Source organism: Colobus angolensis, unplaced genomic scaffold, assembly GCF_000951035.1.
Source record: "Colobus angolensis palliatus isolate OR3802 unplaced genomic scaffold, Cang.pa_1.0 Scaffold12, whole genome shotgun sequence".
In the NCBI taxonomy this organism is placed as follows: domain Eukaryota; kingdom Metazoa; phylum Chordata; class Mammalia; order Primates; family Cercopithecidae; genus Colobus; species Colobus angolensis.
Genome location: NW_012113141.1, coordinates 2,997,569 through 3,017,420, shown reverse-complemented (window position 1 = coordinate 3,017,420; position 19,852 = coordinate 2,997,569). Strand labels below are relative to the sequence as shown.

Genomic DNA, 19,852 nt, shown 5'->3' with positions numbered 1-19,852 from the left:
AGCCCAGCTAGAATCCTGGTCTTGGCCCCCAAACTCACCAGATGCCTGTGTGCCCCATGAGGACAGGCACCTTCTGCACCTCCATTTTGGAGAATTATTTTGTAAGAAAATCATTTCCCCTCTCTTGTCTCTGAATTTTCCTCTCCCGTGGCAGGTTTCTACCTGTCCCAATTCTCTGCCTTACCCATTCCTCTCCTCTGCCCTTTGCTCAGACCTGGGAGAACACACCTACGCAGGGAAAGGCCCAGGATGGTCCCCTCAAGTTGCTTTGCAGGCCTGGAAGCTGCTCATAGCACAGCGCTGGCCAATAGAACTTTCTGCGAGGATGTGCATATTCTTTCTCTCTACTGTCCAGCTCCATAGTCTCTAGCTGCAGTGTCCACTGAACACTTGAAACCAGGCTGTCGCAACAGACAAACTAAAATTTAAATTTTATTTAATTTTAGTTTGTTTCAATATAATGAGTTGCATATGAATGGCAGTTTCTGTATTGACAGCCCAACACTAGAGTGTCCCTCCAGGAGCACAGAGAAGGCACCCACAGATAAGGCCACTCACACCATCCACCTGTGGCACAGTTCCCTTCCTCTGGCTCCAGCATCTTCCCCTATTGACCTCCGCCACCGTTTCCAGTCACCCCTCTCTGATCCTACTTTCACCCCCATTCATTGTCCCCTCTGGCCTGCAGCAGCCTCCTGTTTGGCCTTACTGGTTTGCCAGCCGTAAGCACTCACTCTAGGGGCATAACTGCCTTCCTCAAAACCCTTCAATGTCTCCCTGTTACTCTTATTTAGATCTAACTTTCTCTAAGGCCCCTCTTGACCTGAGCTGCCCGTCTCTCTCCAGCCACATCTCCTACTTCCTCACCCTCCCAGTCCTCCGAGGTCCTGGACTTCCCGCACTTCTCCCAATTCCCTCTGGCCTCCAGCCTCAAAGACTGTTCCCTTTGTCCCCTTAGAACAAGGCTTCACACTCACCCGCTTTTGCCTGGCAAACTCCTATTCATCCTTCAGTTCTTCATTTGAAAATCACTTCCCTAAGGAAGGCCGCCATGACTGCCACCACCATCAGACAATGCTGCATGTAATGCATTCCCCAGGCCCCTCTCTTCTTTCACTATTGTAGCTTTTTTTTTTCTTTGTACATGACATGGTCACTACCCATTTTCTTCTTTGTGCACTACTTCCCTGTAAGTTTAGGAGGGCAAAAGTGTCTCCCACAATACCTGATCCACAGCAGGCTCTCAATAAACATTTTCTGAATGAATGAATGAGAATAGACCAAAAAAAAAAAAAAAGAGATGGCAGGATACAGTGCAAAGAACATTGTATACAGGGCCAGGAGGCTGAGGTTCTAGTCCTGGACCTCACCATGTGACTCTGGGCTGAATTTCCCCATCTGAAAACTGGGGTTCAGTTCAGATGTTCTCTGGGATAACTTTGATATCTAGTAGTTGAAAAGATTGTATTCAGTAGGGTAAATATGGAGCTACAGCTTGGAGGGAAGGAGTGAGCATGTTGGATACAATAGTATCCAACATAGAGCCCCAAGGCCCCAAGAGTATAGGACTTGGCATGGCTAAGTCTGAAGCAGCTGAAGCAAGGAGCTGGGAAAGGCCAGGGCATGGTCAGGTCAGCAGGAAGGTCTGGGAAGGGGAAAGCATGGACAGAGGGGCTGCGTTAAACCCTGAAAATCAGACGCTTTATCCCTCAGCAGCCAGGACCCCCAAGATACCTGGAGGAGCTCTCACTGCCCTGACACCCTCTTCACCACCCAGCCAGTCTGGGCTCACACTACCTGAGCCCAGAGATGCCCCACCTCCACCCCAGGCCCAGGGGACCATGGGCGGCCCGATGGAGCTCTCTGGATTCCCTGGAGCCACTGGCAGGGCGTGGGAATGAGCTGACAGCAGCAGTCATGGGTGTACCACTAGCACCAGTAAGCTTGCCCTGTGACCTCCCTCTCTGCTCTGGCTCTGCAATCTCCTTCCCCTTGGCCACCCTGGAGAACTGCTCCAGCAGGGGAGAGCCTGGCAGAGGCAGCTGAGAGGAGCCTGGCTTTAGGGAATAGGTACCTTTTGCCAAAATGCTCACAGCACCCCACCCACCACAGGTAGAGCTGTGCTCCAGTGTTTGCTACATCAGCACTGTTTTGCATGTTCAGAGGAGTTGGAGCGTTTGTCCCAAGCTTCCAAGTGGCAGAGTGGAGATAAAAACCCAGGGTTGCTGGACTCTACCACCGTGGTCTTTACTGCTGCACACTCCAGCTAAGTGAGAGATCCTCTCCCATTTCTTCCCCATGGAAACCTTCCACGGTCAGGAACTTCCATGGCCAGGACCTGCTCCAGGACCTCTTCCCAGACTGCTGCGGCCCCCACCTGCCTGTCCTCCTCTCCATCTGGGCCCTGGATCCCCTGTGCTGTCCAGATGCCCACAGATCATCAGGCCTCACCCTGTTAAGTCCCAGCCTTTCCTCTGGTGGCACGAAGAGGCTGCATGTCCCTCCTTGCTGGGGAGGGGATAGCCTTTTTCTGTATTCCCAAGATTGCCATAGCTACCTGAGACACTAGTAGCGTTTAATCTACTTGGATCAAGAAAATTCGGAGAATGGGAGAAAGCATCCTTTTTCCAGAAAAATAAGAAACCTGGTTTAGGAACAAGAAGGTGTGGACTAATTTGCGGCCAAGGACAGCAGAGTCAGGCGACCCACACTTGGATCGTAGCGGCCTGGGCCAGTGAGCAGAGACCAGGTCACCACCCCCTGCAAGAACTGTCCCCTCTTCCCGCACCCCTGGGTCCTTAAGGGGTGGAGGGGGAGGGCCATGGGGCTCAGTAAGCCTTGGCCTGGGCCTCTGGGCGCGCTTCCCGCTGCGTGGGCGAGGGGCGGCTGTCACACCACCCCGCCAGGTCCCGAAAGGGAGGAGTGGAGCTTGCCAGCCTCCGCGCGCCTCCGCGCTCCCAGCCTTCCTCCACCTGCCCGGCGCGGCGCGCCCAGGACGCTCCCAACGCTGGACGCCGGGAGAGCTTGCCAGGCGCGGGAGTCGCGGGGTCATGCTCTTGCCCACCAGGTCCTCCAAATCCCTGGCAGGGCAGCGTCTGTCCGTGTCCCCGACCCCTCCCGCAGGCAACTCGCACAAACCCGGGGCTCGCAGACAGCGAGCGCCCGCGGACACCGGCTGAACAGTCTGGAGGCTGCGCGAGGGGGCGCCGCGGGGAGGGATAAAAGCCAGCAACAAAGAGCACAGACCTCGTCCAGCAGTTGGTTGACTCGTCCCAAAATAGCCGTCTCCATTTGCTGCTCCCCGCGCTCCGCTTCCAGGCGCAGCACCCGGGCCTGCAGCTCGGCCGTCCGAAAGTGGGCGAGCAGGCTGAGTGCCAGCGAGCAGAGGGCCAGCGCCAGCAGCCCGCACGACCCTGGACTCAGCAGCCGTGCGCCGCGCTCCGCCCGCGCCGCCGCCAGAGCCACCGTCCCGGGCGTGCCCAACTCCCCAGGGCCGCAGGCACCAGTGGCTGCCGCTTTGTGGGTGCTCTCCGCTACCATCCTCTCACGTCTTGAGAACCAATAAATAAATAAATAGAATAAATAAAGGCGACAGCTGCTGCCAAAAGGCTGTATCCAAACTGCGGGGCAAGGGGGAAAGCGCTTGTAACGCTGGAAAACGTCCCTTTCCGTTGCTCCCGGCAAAGAGGACGGAAAAATTAGCAGTAGGAGGGGAAGGGCCGAAAAAGCACAACCAGCGGTAATTGGGGTACACCTAGGTGAGATAAAAAGTTATTTCGAAGAACATTCCAAGTCCAGGAAAGTTAGGGGAATCTGACCGGCTCTCCTTCTCTCCGCCCAGTCTTTCCCTTCAAGAGTCTGCAGAGCAGTTGGTGCCGCGCTGTCAGTCGTCCTGGGCGCCTCGTGTCTCCTGGGCCAGCCAGTTTCAGTCCCCGGGCGAAGGGGCGCGCATGGAGGCCCCCATGGGCAGAGGTGGGTAGTGGCGGCTGGCGAGGAGCGCTGGGGCCGATTCCGGCGCCTCTGTAACTTGACACACTCCCTGCGGCTGCACGGATCGGATGAGCAATCCGTGCTACTTCCCAAACTAATCTCTCCCGCCCCCCTCCCTCCTCCTTCTCCTCACTCCTCCTCCACCTCCCGCGGGGCCGACGGCTTGAATTTGTTTATTTATGCAAACTCGCCCGGGGTGGGGGGCGTGGTGAGCAGGTCCGGCGGCCCCAGCCCGCCGGCCCGGGAGCCCCTCTCCCGCGCTCCCCGTCCTCTTTGAAGTGACACTTGGGGTTATTTATAGGCAGGAAGGGAGTATGGAGTGGAGCTGGGGCTGCATTTCTCTCTCATTCTCCGGATTCACACCGAGGGCTCGTTTGGCCTTCCACGGAGGCAGTGGGGCAGGCACCACTCCACCTTTCCCAGCCCATGAGACCCTCCAGGAACCTGGCTGAGTCATTGTCAGGGCTTGTGGGTGGATCTCCACGTCCTGATCAGGACTACCTGATCCCTTCAGCCACCGCTCCTCTACCCCCAAGCCCCCAACCTCTTACCCCTTCCTTCTCCCCCACAACCAACTCCCTGGGGGCTCTGTACCTCCTGAGATCTGCAGCTCCTCCAGTGCCAGGCAGCCAACCACATCTTTACTCTGGGGTGAAAAGTCAGCCCTCCAGGGGGCAGCAGAGCGGACACCCCTTTCTCTCTTTCAGAACCAAGACCTGAGGTAATATAAGAAACTGAAAACTGAGCAGAAGAGCTTGTTCCAGGTATCTGAGAGGTGGCTCAGTGGGGCTGCCTACCAGTCCTGACATCTCCCCTTCTTGCCTGCCACTAATCTGAGACCCCTGTCATCTATCACTTTGTGGTGAGACTAGCCTTCCCCAATCATCGTAGTCATCAAAGGTGAGCAATTCCTACATAAACTGGCTCCATCCCTGCGGGAGGCTTAGGGCTAACCAGGCTCTCTCCTGCTGTCATTTCCTATACTCCATTAGAGAAAAACTGGTGGCCTGAAGGGCATTTGGTAGTTTTCTCTCTTCTCTTGTCAGCTCCTCCACCCCCGACATTAAGTAGCATTTGTATCCCAAGAGACTTTTATCTCCTTGTGCCTGTTGACATTCCTGTGAATGAGGTGGTGGGACTGAGTTTTTGGGAGAAAGCCTATCTTGCCGGAACAGCAGGCAGAGGAGAGAGGACTGGGCTTTCAAATATGCAATGGAGATGGGGGCAGCAGTGGTGCTGGGATTCCATTTCAAAATAACAAGGCATGCCAGTAGAAACTTCCCATTTTCTATATTGACCTGATGGAACTTGATATATAATACAGTATCACTGCGCTTCTAATAGAGTGTGGCACACTTAATAGTGTGTATTGGACTTGTAGTATAGTAAGTACTTAGATCATATATAATAAAGGTAACATTGACTGCTGGGCCAGTCAGCCACTATGGAGGACAACAGGAGGAGAAGGTGATGCTGCTGAAAGAGCCGGTGGCCAGGAGCTCTGGGTTCCAGTTCCAGTTCTAGGATTTCCCTGATGGCTTCAGGGGGCAACGGTACTCTGTTTTATCCATCCCTGTGATGGGATGTCCCAGTCCACTCTACAGAGGAGAACGCGATGGTATTGAGGAACACCAGGGGGCGTTGGAGAGTTTCTGCACTGAGAGGTACAGGCCCGGAAATTCAGGGACTTTGGACTTTCCACGCTTCCCTCCCAGGCTAGTCTGAATGGAGGAACTGAGGTGGGGAGTTAGTTTCATTCCCTCCTTATCCTGCAAACTGATCTTTTCCCTTTCAGGACTTTGGAGGCCCTCAGGAATGCTCAGGCAGTGAAATCTAAACAGTTTGGAGCTGGAGCATCCTTGCGATTGGAAACTGAAGGAGGAGGGTGCCGCGCTAGCCTGACCTGACCCCAGCATTGCAAACCCTGGAGCTTCCAGGGGGACTCTGGAGTCAGAGAAACCCGAGTGTAAATCTCCCTTTTGTCAATGTGGAAGTTGCTGAACATCTCTGAGGCTCAGTTTTCTCATTTATTAGATGGGCTGATAATAAATGTATCTACCCGTCTGGAAGGACAGAATGAGGTAATGCATGTAAAGCAGTGAACACTGTGCCGGCACACTGCAGGCACTCAATAAAGGGCATCAGCCTCCTTCTTTGGAACTCGTGGCTGCTAGGGCCATCTCAGACACAGCTAGCTCTGGGCTCCCAGTTGTGAAACAGGAAGAAGTTTCCATCCCAAAGAACGCAAATGGATCACAGTTAACCTCCATTTTTTCCCCAACTGATAGCTGAGAGTAGCAGCTTGTGAGCAGAAGGAGTTAGCCTGTGTTGAGGGATACCTGATCCCCAGGTATCCCTCTTCTTCTTCGTACACTGCTTAGAATTCTTACCCTGGGCTATTTTTCCTTCAGGTAGAGCATTGTCTACCCCAGGCACAAGTTACAGCCTCATGTTGCATATCTTGAACCCTTCTTTCTTCATAGGTGGGAGCCAGGACCTGGGGACACTGAGGTGAAAAGAGTGCCTTCCAGGAGCTTTAAAAACAGTTCGTTAAGGAAGACAAGTCATGTTCACATAAAACTGCCACAAAAGGCAAAATAGCAAAAATCCACAAAACATGTAAAGACCATAAACGGTGCTTCAGGGCTCCCAGAAGAAAGGCGGGGATTCAGATGCCTCAGGAAAAACACCCAGGAAATAGATTTTCTTGTTTGCAGTCAGAAGAGAGAGGGCCTCCAATGCTAACCCAAAGACTTTGATTTTGAACTGTGGTCTTGGTTACACGCCTAGACAAAAATGGAGAAAAAATGCTCCAGGCATACAACCTGCACTGTTCTTCAAGTCTTTTCTGTGTTTTTCCACTTTTTTGCTCCTGCTAGACCCTCTGCCGGGAAGGCCACCCTTCTCTCTTCTGTTTTCTACACCTTAAAATCCTACCATTTGCTCCCAGCCCATTTTTATTGAGCAAACCCCATTTCTTTTCCTCCACTGTGGCTTTGACAGCTTCAAACTCCTTCCTGAAACCAAAACTGCCACCGTGGCATCTCTGAGGCCCAGCTGTGCTGTCTCCCAGTGCCTCTCCCGCCAGCTTTTCAGGCTTCCCCAAAGATTCCTCTTCTGCTCCCCATGACAAAAGCGAAGGTCAGCCCTCCTCCAGAAGGCCGCAGGTCCTCTGTCCTCTGCTTGACTATTCTGCCTATGGCTGTTGACCTGCCTCTCCCATTTCTTCCCCATGGAAAGCTTCCATGGCCAGGACCTGACCCAGGTCCCCTGTAGAGGCCACAAGGGAGCCAACACCCGTCATTTTATTTGCCCTGAGCCTACTCCCCCTTTTCTTAGTAACTGTGCCTCAGTTTCCTTTGGGGAACCTTCTCCCCAGGACGTATGGCTCTGGTGGGGTTAACTCCATACCTGGCATATGAATAGGAAGTAACCTCAACAGTTGGCCTCTCTCATCTCCCCTGGCTACTGTGATTAGGTCAGAGAGGACATGTGGCCCAGTTCAGGCCAGTGAGAGTTGGACTGGAGTGACTGGGAACGACAGCTATTTCCTTGGAAGGGCTTTCTAAAGGGATGAGCTGGAGCTGCTGCAGCTGTCTTGCCACTGTTGATAAATGAGGATGAAGCCAACACGGAGGCAAACAGAGGTGGAGAATGACTGAGTCCTGAAGACATCATCGAATCCCTTCAATCAAATTGTGCCAGAAGCCTGGTGACAAGAGTCCTTTCTGCTTCAGCCAGTTTGAGTTGGGTTTCTTTTCTTGCATGTATAAGAGCCCAGTGACATATAGGGCCTCAGGCTACCTTTCTGAGTCAGAATCTCTTTGTGGTTGTTAGGAGGAGATGGCAAGGAAGTCCAGGTTCCTGTCTGCTTCTAAAAACTTCCCGAGGGATTGGGAGGTCCGTCTAGGGAAGAACCTGGACTAAACGCTCACCCTGGGAGAACTTGTCCATCGTAGGCTCCAGTTTCTATCTCTCTGTGGACAACTCTCCCACTCAAACACACAGTTCATGTCCCACGCACAGATTGCTCACGATGGCTCTTGGAGCGCCCCTCCCCTCCACCTCACACTCAGCTTCCCCACACCCTCCCTGCCCTTTGTTCCCTCGGTGCCATGTATGGCATCACCCTGTGCTCAGCCGGGATGTTTGCTTTCTCCCCGCCCTCTCTTCCCTCACTCACTTGAGTTGGGACTAGTCCTGGAGATTCCACCTCCTTCCCTTTTTTTCGGATCTGTTCCTCCTCTCTGACCTCTCTGCTTCTGTTGTCTGCCCTAAGCCTAAGGTTTTTTTGTTTTTGTTTTTTGTTTGTTTGTTTGTTTGTTTCGAGAGGGAGTCTTGCTCTATCACCCAGGCTGGAGTGCAGTGGTGCAGTCTCAGCTCACTGAAGCCTCCACCTCCTGGGTTCAAGCGATTCTCCTTCCTCAGCCTCCCAAGTAGCTGGAATTACAAGCATGTGCGACCATGCCTGGCTAATTTTTGCATTTTTAGTAGAGATGGGGTTTCACCCTGTTGGTCAGGCTGGTCTTGAACTTTTGATCCACCTACCTCGGCCTCCCAAAGTGTTGGGATTACAGGCGTAAGCCACTGTGCCCAGCCCAAGCCTAGGTCTTAAAACAAGCCCAACTTTCCCATACTGTAGTCAGAACAGGCAAAACCATGGAGGTGTGGACGGGGACCTGCCAGAGCCTCCCCAAGGAGCTCCAGACTTTCTGTTTCTTACTTCTCTCCCGGGCTTTATGATCCCTGGCATGACACTCAGTTTTCTAGCTCTGCTTCTGACTCCTGCATCAAGCAACAAGATAGAAGGGTACCTGGGCCCCTGGTGGCTTCATGGAGTCAAGTTGCCAAACAAGCCTAGACTTTCACATAAATGAGAAATAACTGAGTTCATTTGAGCCGCTGTTATTCTGAGTCTGTCTTCTGTAGCTTAAGCCGCTTCTAACTATGACTTACATCTGTCTCCTCCTGAACTGTGAGTTCCCAGAGGGCAGGGATGACTGTACTCATCCCCATATCTTCAGCACTCAGCACGGGGTAGATTCCCAAGGAATGGCGGAGTGAAGGAAAGAGTAAGCAAAGGATGTAATGAATGGATGGATTCTAGCTCTGGCTCTCTCCTAGCTCTGTTACCTAAGCTGTGCATCTACTTCTTCTTATATAACATGTAGAGATTGATGGATGAGGGAGGAAAGAAGAAGTGGAATGGCTGAGGGCTTTCCCAGCTCAAAAATCCATTCATTCAACAAATATTTATGGAGTGCTATCTAGTGCCAGGCTTTGTGCTGGTGTTGGAGACATAGTCATAAATGAAACAAGGCTGGTGGTGAAGGCCAACCCTGATAAGCACTACCATGCAGGAAATAGTGGGAGCGTAGAAAAGTAGCCCCTACTAGGCTTGGGACATAATACCTGAAGGGTGAGTAGAGTGGCCAGGTGAATGGGGTGTAGGGAAGGCATGCCAAACAGGGGGACCTGCCTGTGCAAAGGCCTGGAGGTGAAGAAGTGCATAGTGCTTTGGGGAAGCCAAGTGGTTCGCCAAGGCTGAAATGTGGAGTGCAGAGGGAAAGGACTGAGGGCCTCTTCACTCTCTTGTTTTCTGCACCTTTGGGTGCTTATGGTTTCAGGCTGTGAGAGACCATGTGCACATGTGTATGTGTGTGTGACCCCCATCTGCCATCAATGTAAGATTTTGTGGTGCATGCCATTTCTGCTGTTGTATTTTGTGACACAGAAGATAGTGCACATTTCTGCATGCACAGGCAAGCAGGCATATGTAGGGGAGTGCAAATACTGTGGGTGACCAGGGCTGCCTCAAGGTACACATGAGTTAGCTCCAAGCCATTCCCTGTGTGTGTGTATGCGTGTTTGTGTGCGTTGGCCGAAAGGGATGTGTGCTGAGCTCTATGTGTGTAATCTGCTTTGGTCGAGATGTATATACAAGAGCATGTAGGTGCTTCCGAATGGTCAGCACTCCGACCATGTCTAGGAATGATGGTAGCCATAAGTAGGGACAGTATGTCAGCCATCTATAGCTGCATAACAAACTGCTCCAAAACTTAATGGTTTAAACAATGATTTATTATTTCTTATGATTCTGTGTATTGACAGGGCTCAGCTAGAAGGTTCTTCTGCTTTAGGTAGTACAGCTATAGTCTATCCTGAGCCAGCATGGTCAGGACTCCAACCATGTCTAAGAATGATGGTAGCCATAACTAGCAACAGTATGTCAGTCATCTATAGCTGCATAATGAACTGCTCCAAAACTTAGTGGCTTAAACAATGATTTAATATTTCCTATGATTATGTGTATTGACTGGGCTCAGCTAAAAGGTTCTGCTCTAGGCAGTATGGCTATGGCTATAGTCTATCCTGAGCCAGCATGAGGGCTGGCTTTCATGAGGAGAGTTCCAAGACTGCTTATCATGCCTCTGCTTGTGTGACAATTGCTAATGTCTCATTGGCCAAAACAAGTCACCTGGCCAAGCCCAGAGTCATGTGGGAAGAAACTAATCAATGTCATGAATACCAGGATGTAAGGTCCACAGATGTAAGTGTTTACCTGAGCAAGAATGAATGCCTGGTGGGGTGGGCTACTGGATCTGTCTAGAGGATTATTTGACTCTGAAAAGTAGGATTTGGGGAATGTTGTGGTTAGCAAACCCATGCCCAGCTGTCAACCCTAGTGCCCAGATGCTGCCCAGACCCACTGTCTTTTGTTGACTTCTTCCAGGAGCAGCTGGCCTTATTCCAACGTCAGGTGTACATGACTCTGAAACTAATTTTCTATTCACTTGAAGACTATTTCAGGTAGTTTCAGGTTCTGGCTCCACTGTGTACTACCTATGTGACCTTGCAAATTATGTAGCCTCTATGCATCTGTTTTTTAAAGTATGAACTATAAGAAGAATTCCTATCTCCTAGAGTCATTGTGAGGATTGGATGCAATAGTGGATGCAAAGTGCTGAGTCAGGACTAGGTTCATGGGAGCCAACCTTGCCATTATAATAACTGTAGAGACTGGGCATGTACAACAAAAACCAAACAGGGATTCTTGCCTCCTCTCAAGCCCTGTGTTCTGGCAGTGCAGAAGAAGGTTACTGCTTGCCCATTTGCACAGTCTAGGTCATTTATATAAATTAGTCTGCATTTATTATTGAGCCTCCTAGTGGGAGCAAAACCCAGAGTTAGGTACTTACAGAACTCACAGTCCTGAGGGGCATCTGTGGGGACTCATGTGTGCAGAAGAAAGAACTGCAGTGCCAGGCAGCATAAGCTGAAGGCCAAGCAAGCAGGCAGATGATTAGTGCCTTGGGACTCAGAGAAGGGAAGCAGGTGGAGGCTTAGATTTGGAGTGAAGGTTCAGGAAGACTTCCTGGAAGAGGTGAATTCTGAGCTGGTCCTTGGAGCATGGCAGCATCCAGACAGAGAAAGGGACTGGGAGAATAGAGCAGAAGTTCCAAGGTTATGTGGTCCATCTTTGCCTGGGATGTATCATGTGACTTCCTGAACCCCAATAGCCCCAAACACCTGCCCTTCCATTCTTCTTAAGTGGTATGGTCTAGTTGTGTTTCACACACATGCCAATACTTCCATTCCCACACCACTGGCAGACATCACTAATCAACTACAGAACACCGCTACCACTATACACACACACACACACACACACAATCCCTTATGCTCCTCAAAGCAGAAAGCTATTATCAATCTATTGAGATTAGTACTTGAGATGAAACCATTTTGCTGACTCGGGTTGAGTTGAAACAAAGCACCAGAAGCTTTGCTTCTTTATCTACAAATTGCATGCCTTTTGGTAAATGTCTTAACCTCTCTGGAAGTCAGCCTCTGCCCAGGCAGGGAAAGATGAATTCTTACTTAGGGGAATGCTGGAAGACTCAAATGAGATCATGTGTGCAAGATCCTAACCAAGTGCAGGATACAGAAGAGATGATGATGATGGTGGTGCTGCAACCAGGCATCAGAAACCACAAGCAAATGCAGCCATTAGGGCCCCATTTGCAGCTTTTTGGAGAAAGAACAATCAGTTAAGGAGTGAGAGTAAAACACAGACCCTCAGGGTTGTCAGTCCATGGAAACAGGGCTCAAAATCTGACCTCAGAGTTAGTGGAAGGGCGCCCCAATTACGTGCTCAGAGAAGGAACCCAGGACTTGAGCTCTCATTGACAGGCAGGAAGAGCTGTCGGAATGGTGGGCAACTGTGGTTTAAGAGACAGATGTTTCTGGTTGACGACCGATGGATAATGAAGAGCCCAATGAGTTTACTGATCCAGATCCCTGCTTACCTCCTGTCTAGAGGATTATTTGGGTGGTGGTGATGGTGATGGCAGTGACAGTGATGGCAGGTGGTGGTGGCGGTGATGGTAGTGATGATGGTGGTGGTGATGATAGTGATGATAGTAATGATAGTAGTGGTAATGGTGGTGGTGATGGTGGTCGTGGTGGTGATGGTGGTGGAGATGGTGGTGATGGTAGTGGTGGTGGTGAGGTATGCAAGTTATAGCATTGTGTCTGTGCTCTCTTTCCTGTCCCCCAACCCTCTGCCCACCCCCACCACTGTGGAACTCTTGGTCTTGACCACGGAACTCAGTAGTCAGATCTCATCTTAGGGGCTACTCTTCTGGTTTGAAGTGTGGGGCACCCCCACCCCTCGCCCAGAAGGACCCTTGTCAATCCTCCAAGGCTCCACTAGTATGTGGCATCTGCAGAAACTGAATACAGAGAGGCAGAATGTGGTCCAAGGTCACCCAGCATACTAGTGGCAGAGCCAGACCTGCCACTCAGGGCAGGTCTTTTCCCTGCCAGGCAACTCATAGCCCCCAGGTTCGGGCTCAGCCCAGTGTCTGGACTGTGGCCAATGGCCAATGAATCCACAGGGGGCTTTGCACTCATGACTGAGCTCTTGAGTTGAAAGAGCTGCTTGGTCGTGCTCTTTCCCCAGCAGTAGCTGTGAAGGCAGAACCACCTGAAACATTTGTTCCTGTAAACCTCATTACAAAGGCCGTTTTTCTCTTTTCTCTTTTTCTTAAAAACTGTTGCTTTGTTAAGGTCATTTCTGAAATGGGGAGGGAAACCCTGTTTATCTTTCCTGTACACTCCACCCCCATCAGGAAATGAAGGGTCTTGCTTTCCTCGAGTGCTCCGTTCCTGACATTAGCTAGCCGCTGACAGGCAGGTCTGTGGATATATTAACTTGGGCCTTTCTGAGACTTTATTAGGCTCTAGGACAATGTCTGGAAACAGATGTTTGCTCAGAGGTGGAGCAGGAGTAGGGGGCATAGAGCCAAAAGCAAGTCCCAGCCCCTGAGGGAACAGGGCAGATGTGCTGAGGGCTCTGGTAGAGCACAAGGCAGTGGGCTGGGGTGGGAACTTTGTGAGTATGAAGGAATGACTCCAGCTCCTGGCTGGGCACAGGCAGCTATTTGCCAAGTGGCCTGGCCATCACAGCACAGCCTTGTTAGCTTCCAAGGACTCTGGGTCTGTTCAGAGCTTAGGGCCAGTGCTGAAGAGATGTCAGATGCTGTCCCTACAGCTTCCCTCTTTGCTCCCATCCTGTGGCCAAGGACTAGAAGTCTAGCTCCTTGAACCAGTCAACTTTATTGTTTCCAGAGACAGCAAATTCCTGCAGGGCTGGAGATTTCATCAAACTCAAATTTGATGTAGTTCACATGTGAAGCTCAAGGCTGGGCACATTATAGTTCCCAGAAAAAGAGTGATGATGGTGGCGATGGTGGCGGTGGTGGTGGTGATAGTGGTGGTGGTGGTGATGGCAGTAGTAGTGATAATGGTGGTGGTGGTAGTGGTGGTGATGCAGTGGTGGTGGTGATGGCGGGTAGTGGTGATGGCGGGTGGTGGTGATGGTGATGGCAGTGGCAGTGATGGAGGGTGGTGGTGGCAGTGGTGCTGGTGATGATAGTGGTGGTGGTGGTGATAGTGATGATAGTAATGATAGCAGTGGTAATGGTGGTGGTGATGGCAGTAGTGGAGATAATGGTGGTGGTGATGGTGGTAGTGGTGGTGATGGTGGTGGAGATGGTGGTGACAGTAGTGGTGGTGGTGATAGTGATGATGATGGTAATGGTGGTAGTGGTGATGGTGGTGATAGCAGTAATGGCAATAGTGGAGATAATGGTGCTGGTGGTGGTGGTGGTGGAGGTGGTGGTGGTGGTGATGGTGGTAGTGGTGATAATGGTGATGGTGGTGATGGCAGTGGCAGTGAGGGTGGTGATGGTGGTAATGGCGGTGGTACTGGTGGTGCTGGTGATGGTGGTGAATGGGATGTATGTTAACATAAAGTAGAGTACTCACCTGTTCACCAAGTTTCCCCCAGTTGCCATGTTTTTACTAGGCACACGACCAAGCAGGGTCAGTCACAGAACCACACATTTCTAGCCACTATGATTGGCCCAAAGGATGACTAAGTGAAACCAATCAGGGACTTCCATTAGGATTTTTCAATCAGAGCTTGGGAGATAGAAATTCATTTGCTTTTGAGTCACTATGCAGCTGCGTATAAATCCATGAAGCTCACATAGACAGGAGTTTGTCTGCAGAAGAGAATAAAATGGACTCTGGAGAGAAGTGTAGATGAGAGATGGAGAAAATGAAAGCTTTCTGTTGGTGTTTGAGTCCCTTGGGCACACATCCCTCAGACAGTCTCACCCTTTCTAGTTTAGATATGTGAACCACAATCCTTTCCATCTCTTTTCTTAAGTCAGTCAACTTGAATTTCTGTCACTTACTACCAAAGGGTTCTGTCTGGCCCTGAGCATAGGTGATCTTGAAAGTGCAAAGATGATCATGTGAGAGAGATCCTGACAGTGACAATGGCTGAAAGGAAGATGAAAATGGTGAAGACAATATCAGTGATGGAGGTGGTTGTGGGATGGGATGGTGTTGCTGTTAAAAGAAGTGATGGTAATCATGGTTTAGATTAGATGGTGGCATTGATGGATGACATTGGTGATGATGTCACGTTGGTGGTGTGATTGGTAGTGAGGATCATGAAGATGCCAAGGCTTTGCCAGCCTAGAAACACAGGCCCAAACAACCCAAGAAAGGACCATCTAGAAAGGGCAGGATGTTGGGGGTGCAGAGAGAGAGAACAAAGTCTTCCAAAATGGCAGGTGCCATTCTTTTTTCATCTGAGTAGCTCCTAGCTAAACCTGGACCTGGAGGGGTAGAAGGACCACAGGTGGTCTCCCATAGAGCTTCAGAATTATACTGAAGCCTTCTGGAACAGAGAGACTTGGGGTCCCTAACCCCATCAGGTCCTTTTGAGAATTCCAAGTGCCTCTAGTCAAGAGGAGTAGCCAGGTTCAAACAACAAGCAAGATGAACTTGGGGGTAGGGGCTGCATTTTTGGTCAGTAGAAGAATGATCATAAAAAAGCACTGTGTCTTATGTCTGACCATTTATACTTCAGCTGTGTATATCTGTGAACATTTGTTCACCATGGTCTACTTGGTGAAAATGAGTCACTTTTGGAGAATAATAATAACTAATTTTTGTTAAGCATTACTATGGACTGTTCTAAGTGCTTTATTATACACATCATCTCACAAGATGAAATCTCCACAAGAGTAGGTATTTCTATTTCTCCATTTAACAGATGAGAAAACCCAGATACAGAGAAGTTATGTAACTCACCCAAGGTTACACTGTTAGGAAGGGAAGGTGGGAAGCAAAGTGGCCTGGGCCCTGGATCCCACCTCCAAGTCATCCCAGTTAGGAGAAACTGCCTCCCCCACCCTCACAGCAAGGCTTTTGATCCAACCCCTTGCTCAGGGGCCTCCTTTTATCCCCTGCTACCCAAGAGAGCATTTTCCATAGGAAGGCCTGCGGTCAAGAGGGAGGAAGTAAACTTCTGTGCATCCCACCAAAGAAGCTAGGGGGCGGACTGGTCCTAGCATCCCCCGTGTGGAGAGAAGAAAGGCCTCTGCCTCTTCCTTGGGGTTCGGTCTGTCCTCCCACACAGTGGGCTCGTGCTGACAGTAGTGACCACAGAGGTCCAAGATTCTGCCACAATAGAAGATTATAGTTGTGACTTTGCAGTCAGTCAAGCCTGTGCGTAATTCTTGCTTTACCAGCCTGGATTGGCAACTACTTCTCTGAGACTGGATTTTCTCACCTGTAAAATAGAGACAATGAAAGCTATTTCCTTGGGCTATTATGAATACTTCGCACAATATTCAATTTGCAAAGCTCCTAGCCCAGTGCCTGGTGCAGGGTAAGTGCCTGATAAATGTCAGTCACCATTATTGTAGTAATATTTTAATTATCTGGAATTCACCTCTCCTCTTGATCATTCTCCTTCACATCCATGAGCAAGATTTCTGTTCTGCTTAAAGGAAAGAGGCCTAGGAGGGAAGCATCAAATGGCAAAAGAAACCCAGACCCAACTTTCACAGCAGGAGGGTCAGTCTTGGCCCTTGAGCTGTCTCCCTCCCCAGAAGTTATATATCCCTGTGGCTGGATTTTTAAAAATAAACACATGCCATTTCCACAATGGAAAGTTTTCTTTAAAAAAAAAGAAAGAAAGTAAAACATTCCCCTGTCGTTTCCCTTGGCCAAAGAGAATTACAAAAGATAAATTAAGCCTTTTACACAGAGGCACCCGGTTCCAGGTCTGGGGCTCCACCCTGTCACGGTTCTGGCTTTGTTGGAGGCTCCTGCAGTCCCTGGAGCCCCCTTCCCCAGTGCTCCTGGGAGGCCCATGGGGGATCCACTATGGGAATATTGTCTTCTGTTGGAGGAGGGGTGTCCCAACTCCCCGATTTTAGGGCTTTTGCTTTTCAGTGGTGCCCTCTTCAGGCAATCAGAGCCACTGCACTTGCTAACCCTATCCATTTCCGTAGTGCCCAACACATTGTGCATAGACTCCACAGCCTTCCCTACACAGACGCCCCATTCAGGAGTAAATACCTGTCTAAGATCAACCAGCAAGTAAATGGCAGAACCGGGATGAGAGGGAGGGTCCCATTTTTTGGCCTAGGAACTTTCTTCCATATCTGCCACCCTCTTCCCCATTGAAGAACAGGCTCAGAAACACTGACATCAACTTGGTGGTCTGGGGTGCGATGGGGAAAGCTCTGAACTTGCAGTCGGAAGCTCTGTCCGCTTGCTGTTTGCCCTCTTGTAACTCCACGGTTCTGAGTGTCTCAAGTCTCATTGGCAAAATGGGAGTAATGAGGTTTACCTCGAGGGGTTGTTGGGAGCCTGAATGGCCTAGAATGTAGGAAGGACTCCATACATAGTTTCAAATTCAAATGCACAAAGTCATCATTGTGTTTCATGGAAGGATGTGGGTCTTTTAATTACATGATTAATTTACTTGGCTTTTTGGAATTTTCCAGTTTTTTTTTTTTTTTTTCAGTGAGCATACATTGTTTCTCTAATAATAGAAAGTTCTTTTAATTTCAATAAAAACATAAACAAGCCCAGCGCGGGGGCTTGCACCTGTAATCCCAGCACTTTGGGAGGACAAGGCAGGCGGATCGTCTGAGGTCGGGAGTTCGAGACCAGCCTGGCCAGCATGGTGAAACCCCGTCTCTATTAAAAATACAGAAATTAGCTGGGTGTGGTGGCAGGCACCTGTAGTCTCAGCTACTCAGGAAGCTGAGACAGGAGAATTACTTGAACCAGGGAGGCGGAGGTTGCAGTGAGCCGAGGTCATGCCATTGTACTCTGGGCAACAGAGTGAGACTCCATCTCAAAAACAAAAAAACAAAACAAAACAAATCCCAAAAAACATAAACAAGAGGGTCTATGCTTCTCAACTCCTTCTTTAGCACTATTTCCATCAGTGCAGGAAAATAAGTGATTGGGATCCAGTCTCTCATATCAGGCTTCACACACACCACCTGCCTCACCTGGTGCCATGGCTTGGGCTCTTGAGGAGGTGGACTCTGGAACAGAGATTTGCATGCAGGGGACATACTGGGGAACATGGAAAGGCCTGGACAGAGGATGAAGGTTAATTGTAGTGCGGTAGCAAGAGAGGTCTCAGCCAACACCCCAGCATGAGTCCTAAGGTGCAGGCTACCCCAGGGGGGAGCATGGTCTTGTGTGTAGCTGATCCCTTAAACTATGTATGAGCCATCAGCAGCTGTCACCCTACCCCAGAGGGACTTTGGGTGGTACATTCCAGCACCCACTATACTGAGATTCAAGCTGGCCCTGCAGGAGGCAGCAGGAGCAGAAGCTGACTCTTGACAAAAAGGCACCTGTCCCTGCCTGGGCTCTCAGACCCATGTGCACACACCTGACTACTTGCCATCACATAGGTGGCCACAGAAACCAGGAAACTTAGAAACGAGGCATTTCACCAGCTGCATCTAAGCTCTTCCCTTTCCCACTTTCCCCATCAGAGCCCAGACACTTCATCCACAGGGCACCTGGGGATGCAGGCACACAGCTGCCCACCTGAGGAAGTCTAACCCTCTTGCCACAGGACCTTAAAAGAGTGCTGTATGTTGAGCATCTTCTCAAATGCTCAGGAGCACTGGATCTCAAAAGGAAAGTCTGCCTCTCCACACCTGTGGCTCCTCCCAGGAACTCTGTGGGGAGTAGCCCTCCACCTTCTATCTGTCACACCTGGGGCGGGCATCTCTCTATACAGCTATTTTCACGGGCTGCCTAGATTTGGAAGCAGCTCACTAGTATACTGAGTGAATCAGTTAGAATGCTTTGGGTTGCAAGTAATAGAAAGCCTGCCCCAAACTAGTTGCTGAATTGGATTTTTTGTTTTATTTTGTTTTTAGAGATGGGGTCTCACTGTGTTGCCCAGGTTTGACAAACTCCTAGGTTCAAGTGATTCTCCCACATAGCTCTCTCAAGTATCTGGAACTATATGCCTGTACCACCTAGGACTTCAGCCTGGCTTGCTGAATTTGACCTTGGGAGGTATTGCCTGGAGCTGCTGACAGCCATCTTACCCCAACTTGAAGCCTGAAAATGAAGACAACTGGAAGAGAGTAGGGCTGAGAAATGGACCAAGACTGCTCCCTAGTGACAATTTGAAATCCTGGAACAAGTTGCACCTGAAGCTAGAGCTATGTTGGGCTTTTTGGGAGTATGGTTCGATGAATTCTCTTTTGGCTCAAGCCTGATGAGTTGGGTTTTCAGTCACTGGCAACCCAGAGAGTCCAAACAATAGGGCGGGCAGTTGACTTACCTCCACCCCCACCTTGCCTGACCTAAAAACTCCTGATGTGTTTTGTGCCAAGCTCAGCGAGAAAGCTGTTTCCCTGCCAAATGCTTCTGCTTGGGGGTGCTGAAACATGGGGACTGTTAAGAAGAAAAAACCAGTTGTCCATAATGGGTCAAAGTCATACGGTCAGGTGATCTCTTCCACCTAGGTAGGAACATGGTCATTACTGTGAAATGCTGGAGAAGGAGGTGCTCCAAAGGGAGGCAGAAGAGAATGGCAGGCAAGGTCCCCGCTTATGAGGGCATCAGCAGGGAGCTATGCATGGGTTACTCCCTGGGGAAACTGGGCCTGGCTGTTGGGAATGTTTCCCAGGAGAAGGCATGGCTCTGCTGCACATTCCCACTCAGGTCCTTCCTCAAATGGCTAAATAAACCAAAGGGCTTTGCTACGTATTTTTCATTCCACATACTATTTGCGCTGCCTGCCTGCCTGCCCCAATTTGCTGGCTGCCCCAGCCAGCCAAGTTTAACCCAACAGAGAAGTTCTTCTTACAGAATTCAAATTAATCCCATAACTCAAGGACCACATGTCAACTGTTCCACTGTGTAGCTTTGTGCCCAATTCAGCAGATACTTCTGAACATCTTCAGTCAGGCCTAGGTTTGATCAGGCCCTCCGTGAGCAATGGTGT

The 19,852-nt window shown here is 50.2% G+C and overlaps 1 protein-coding gene across 6 annotated transcripts in view; it reads right to left on the bottom strand.

The window, feature by feature from the left end:
• Positions 1-4,121, bottom strand: part of COL13A1 (collagen, type XIII, alpha 1) — a 159,166-nt gene extending 155,045 nt beyond the window's left edge. For all 6 annotated transcript variants that reach the window (XM_011927237.1, XM_011927239.1, XM_011927250.1 and 3 more), the window contains exon 1: positions 3,247-4,121. In XM_011927237.1, the coding sequence (XP_011782627.1) occupies positions 3,247-3,540 (294 nt within the window). In that variant the 5' untranslated portion in view covers positions 3,541-4,121. The remainder of the gene's footprint in view (positions 1-3,246) is intronic.
• Between the last annotated feature and the right edge of the window lie 15,731 nt (positions 4,122-19,852).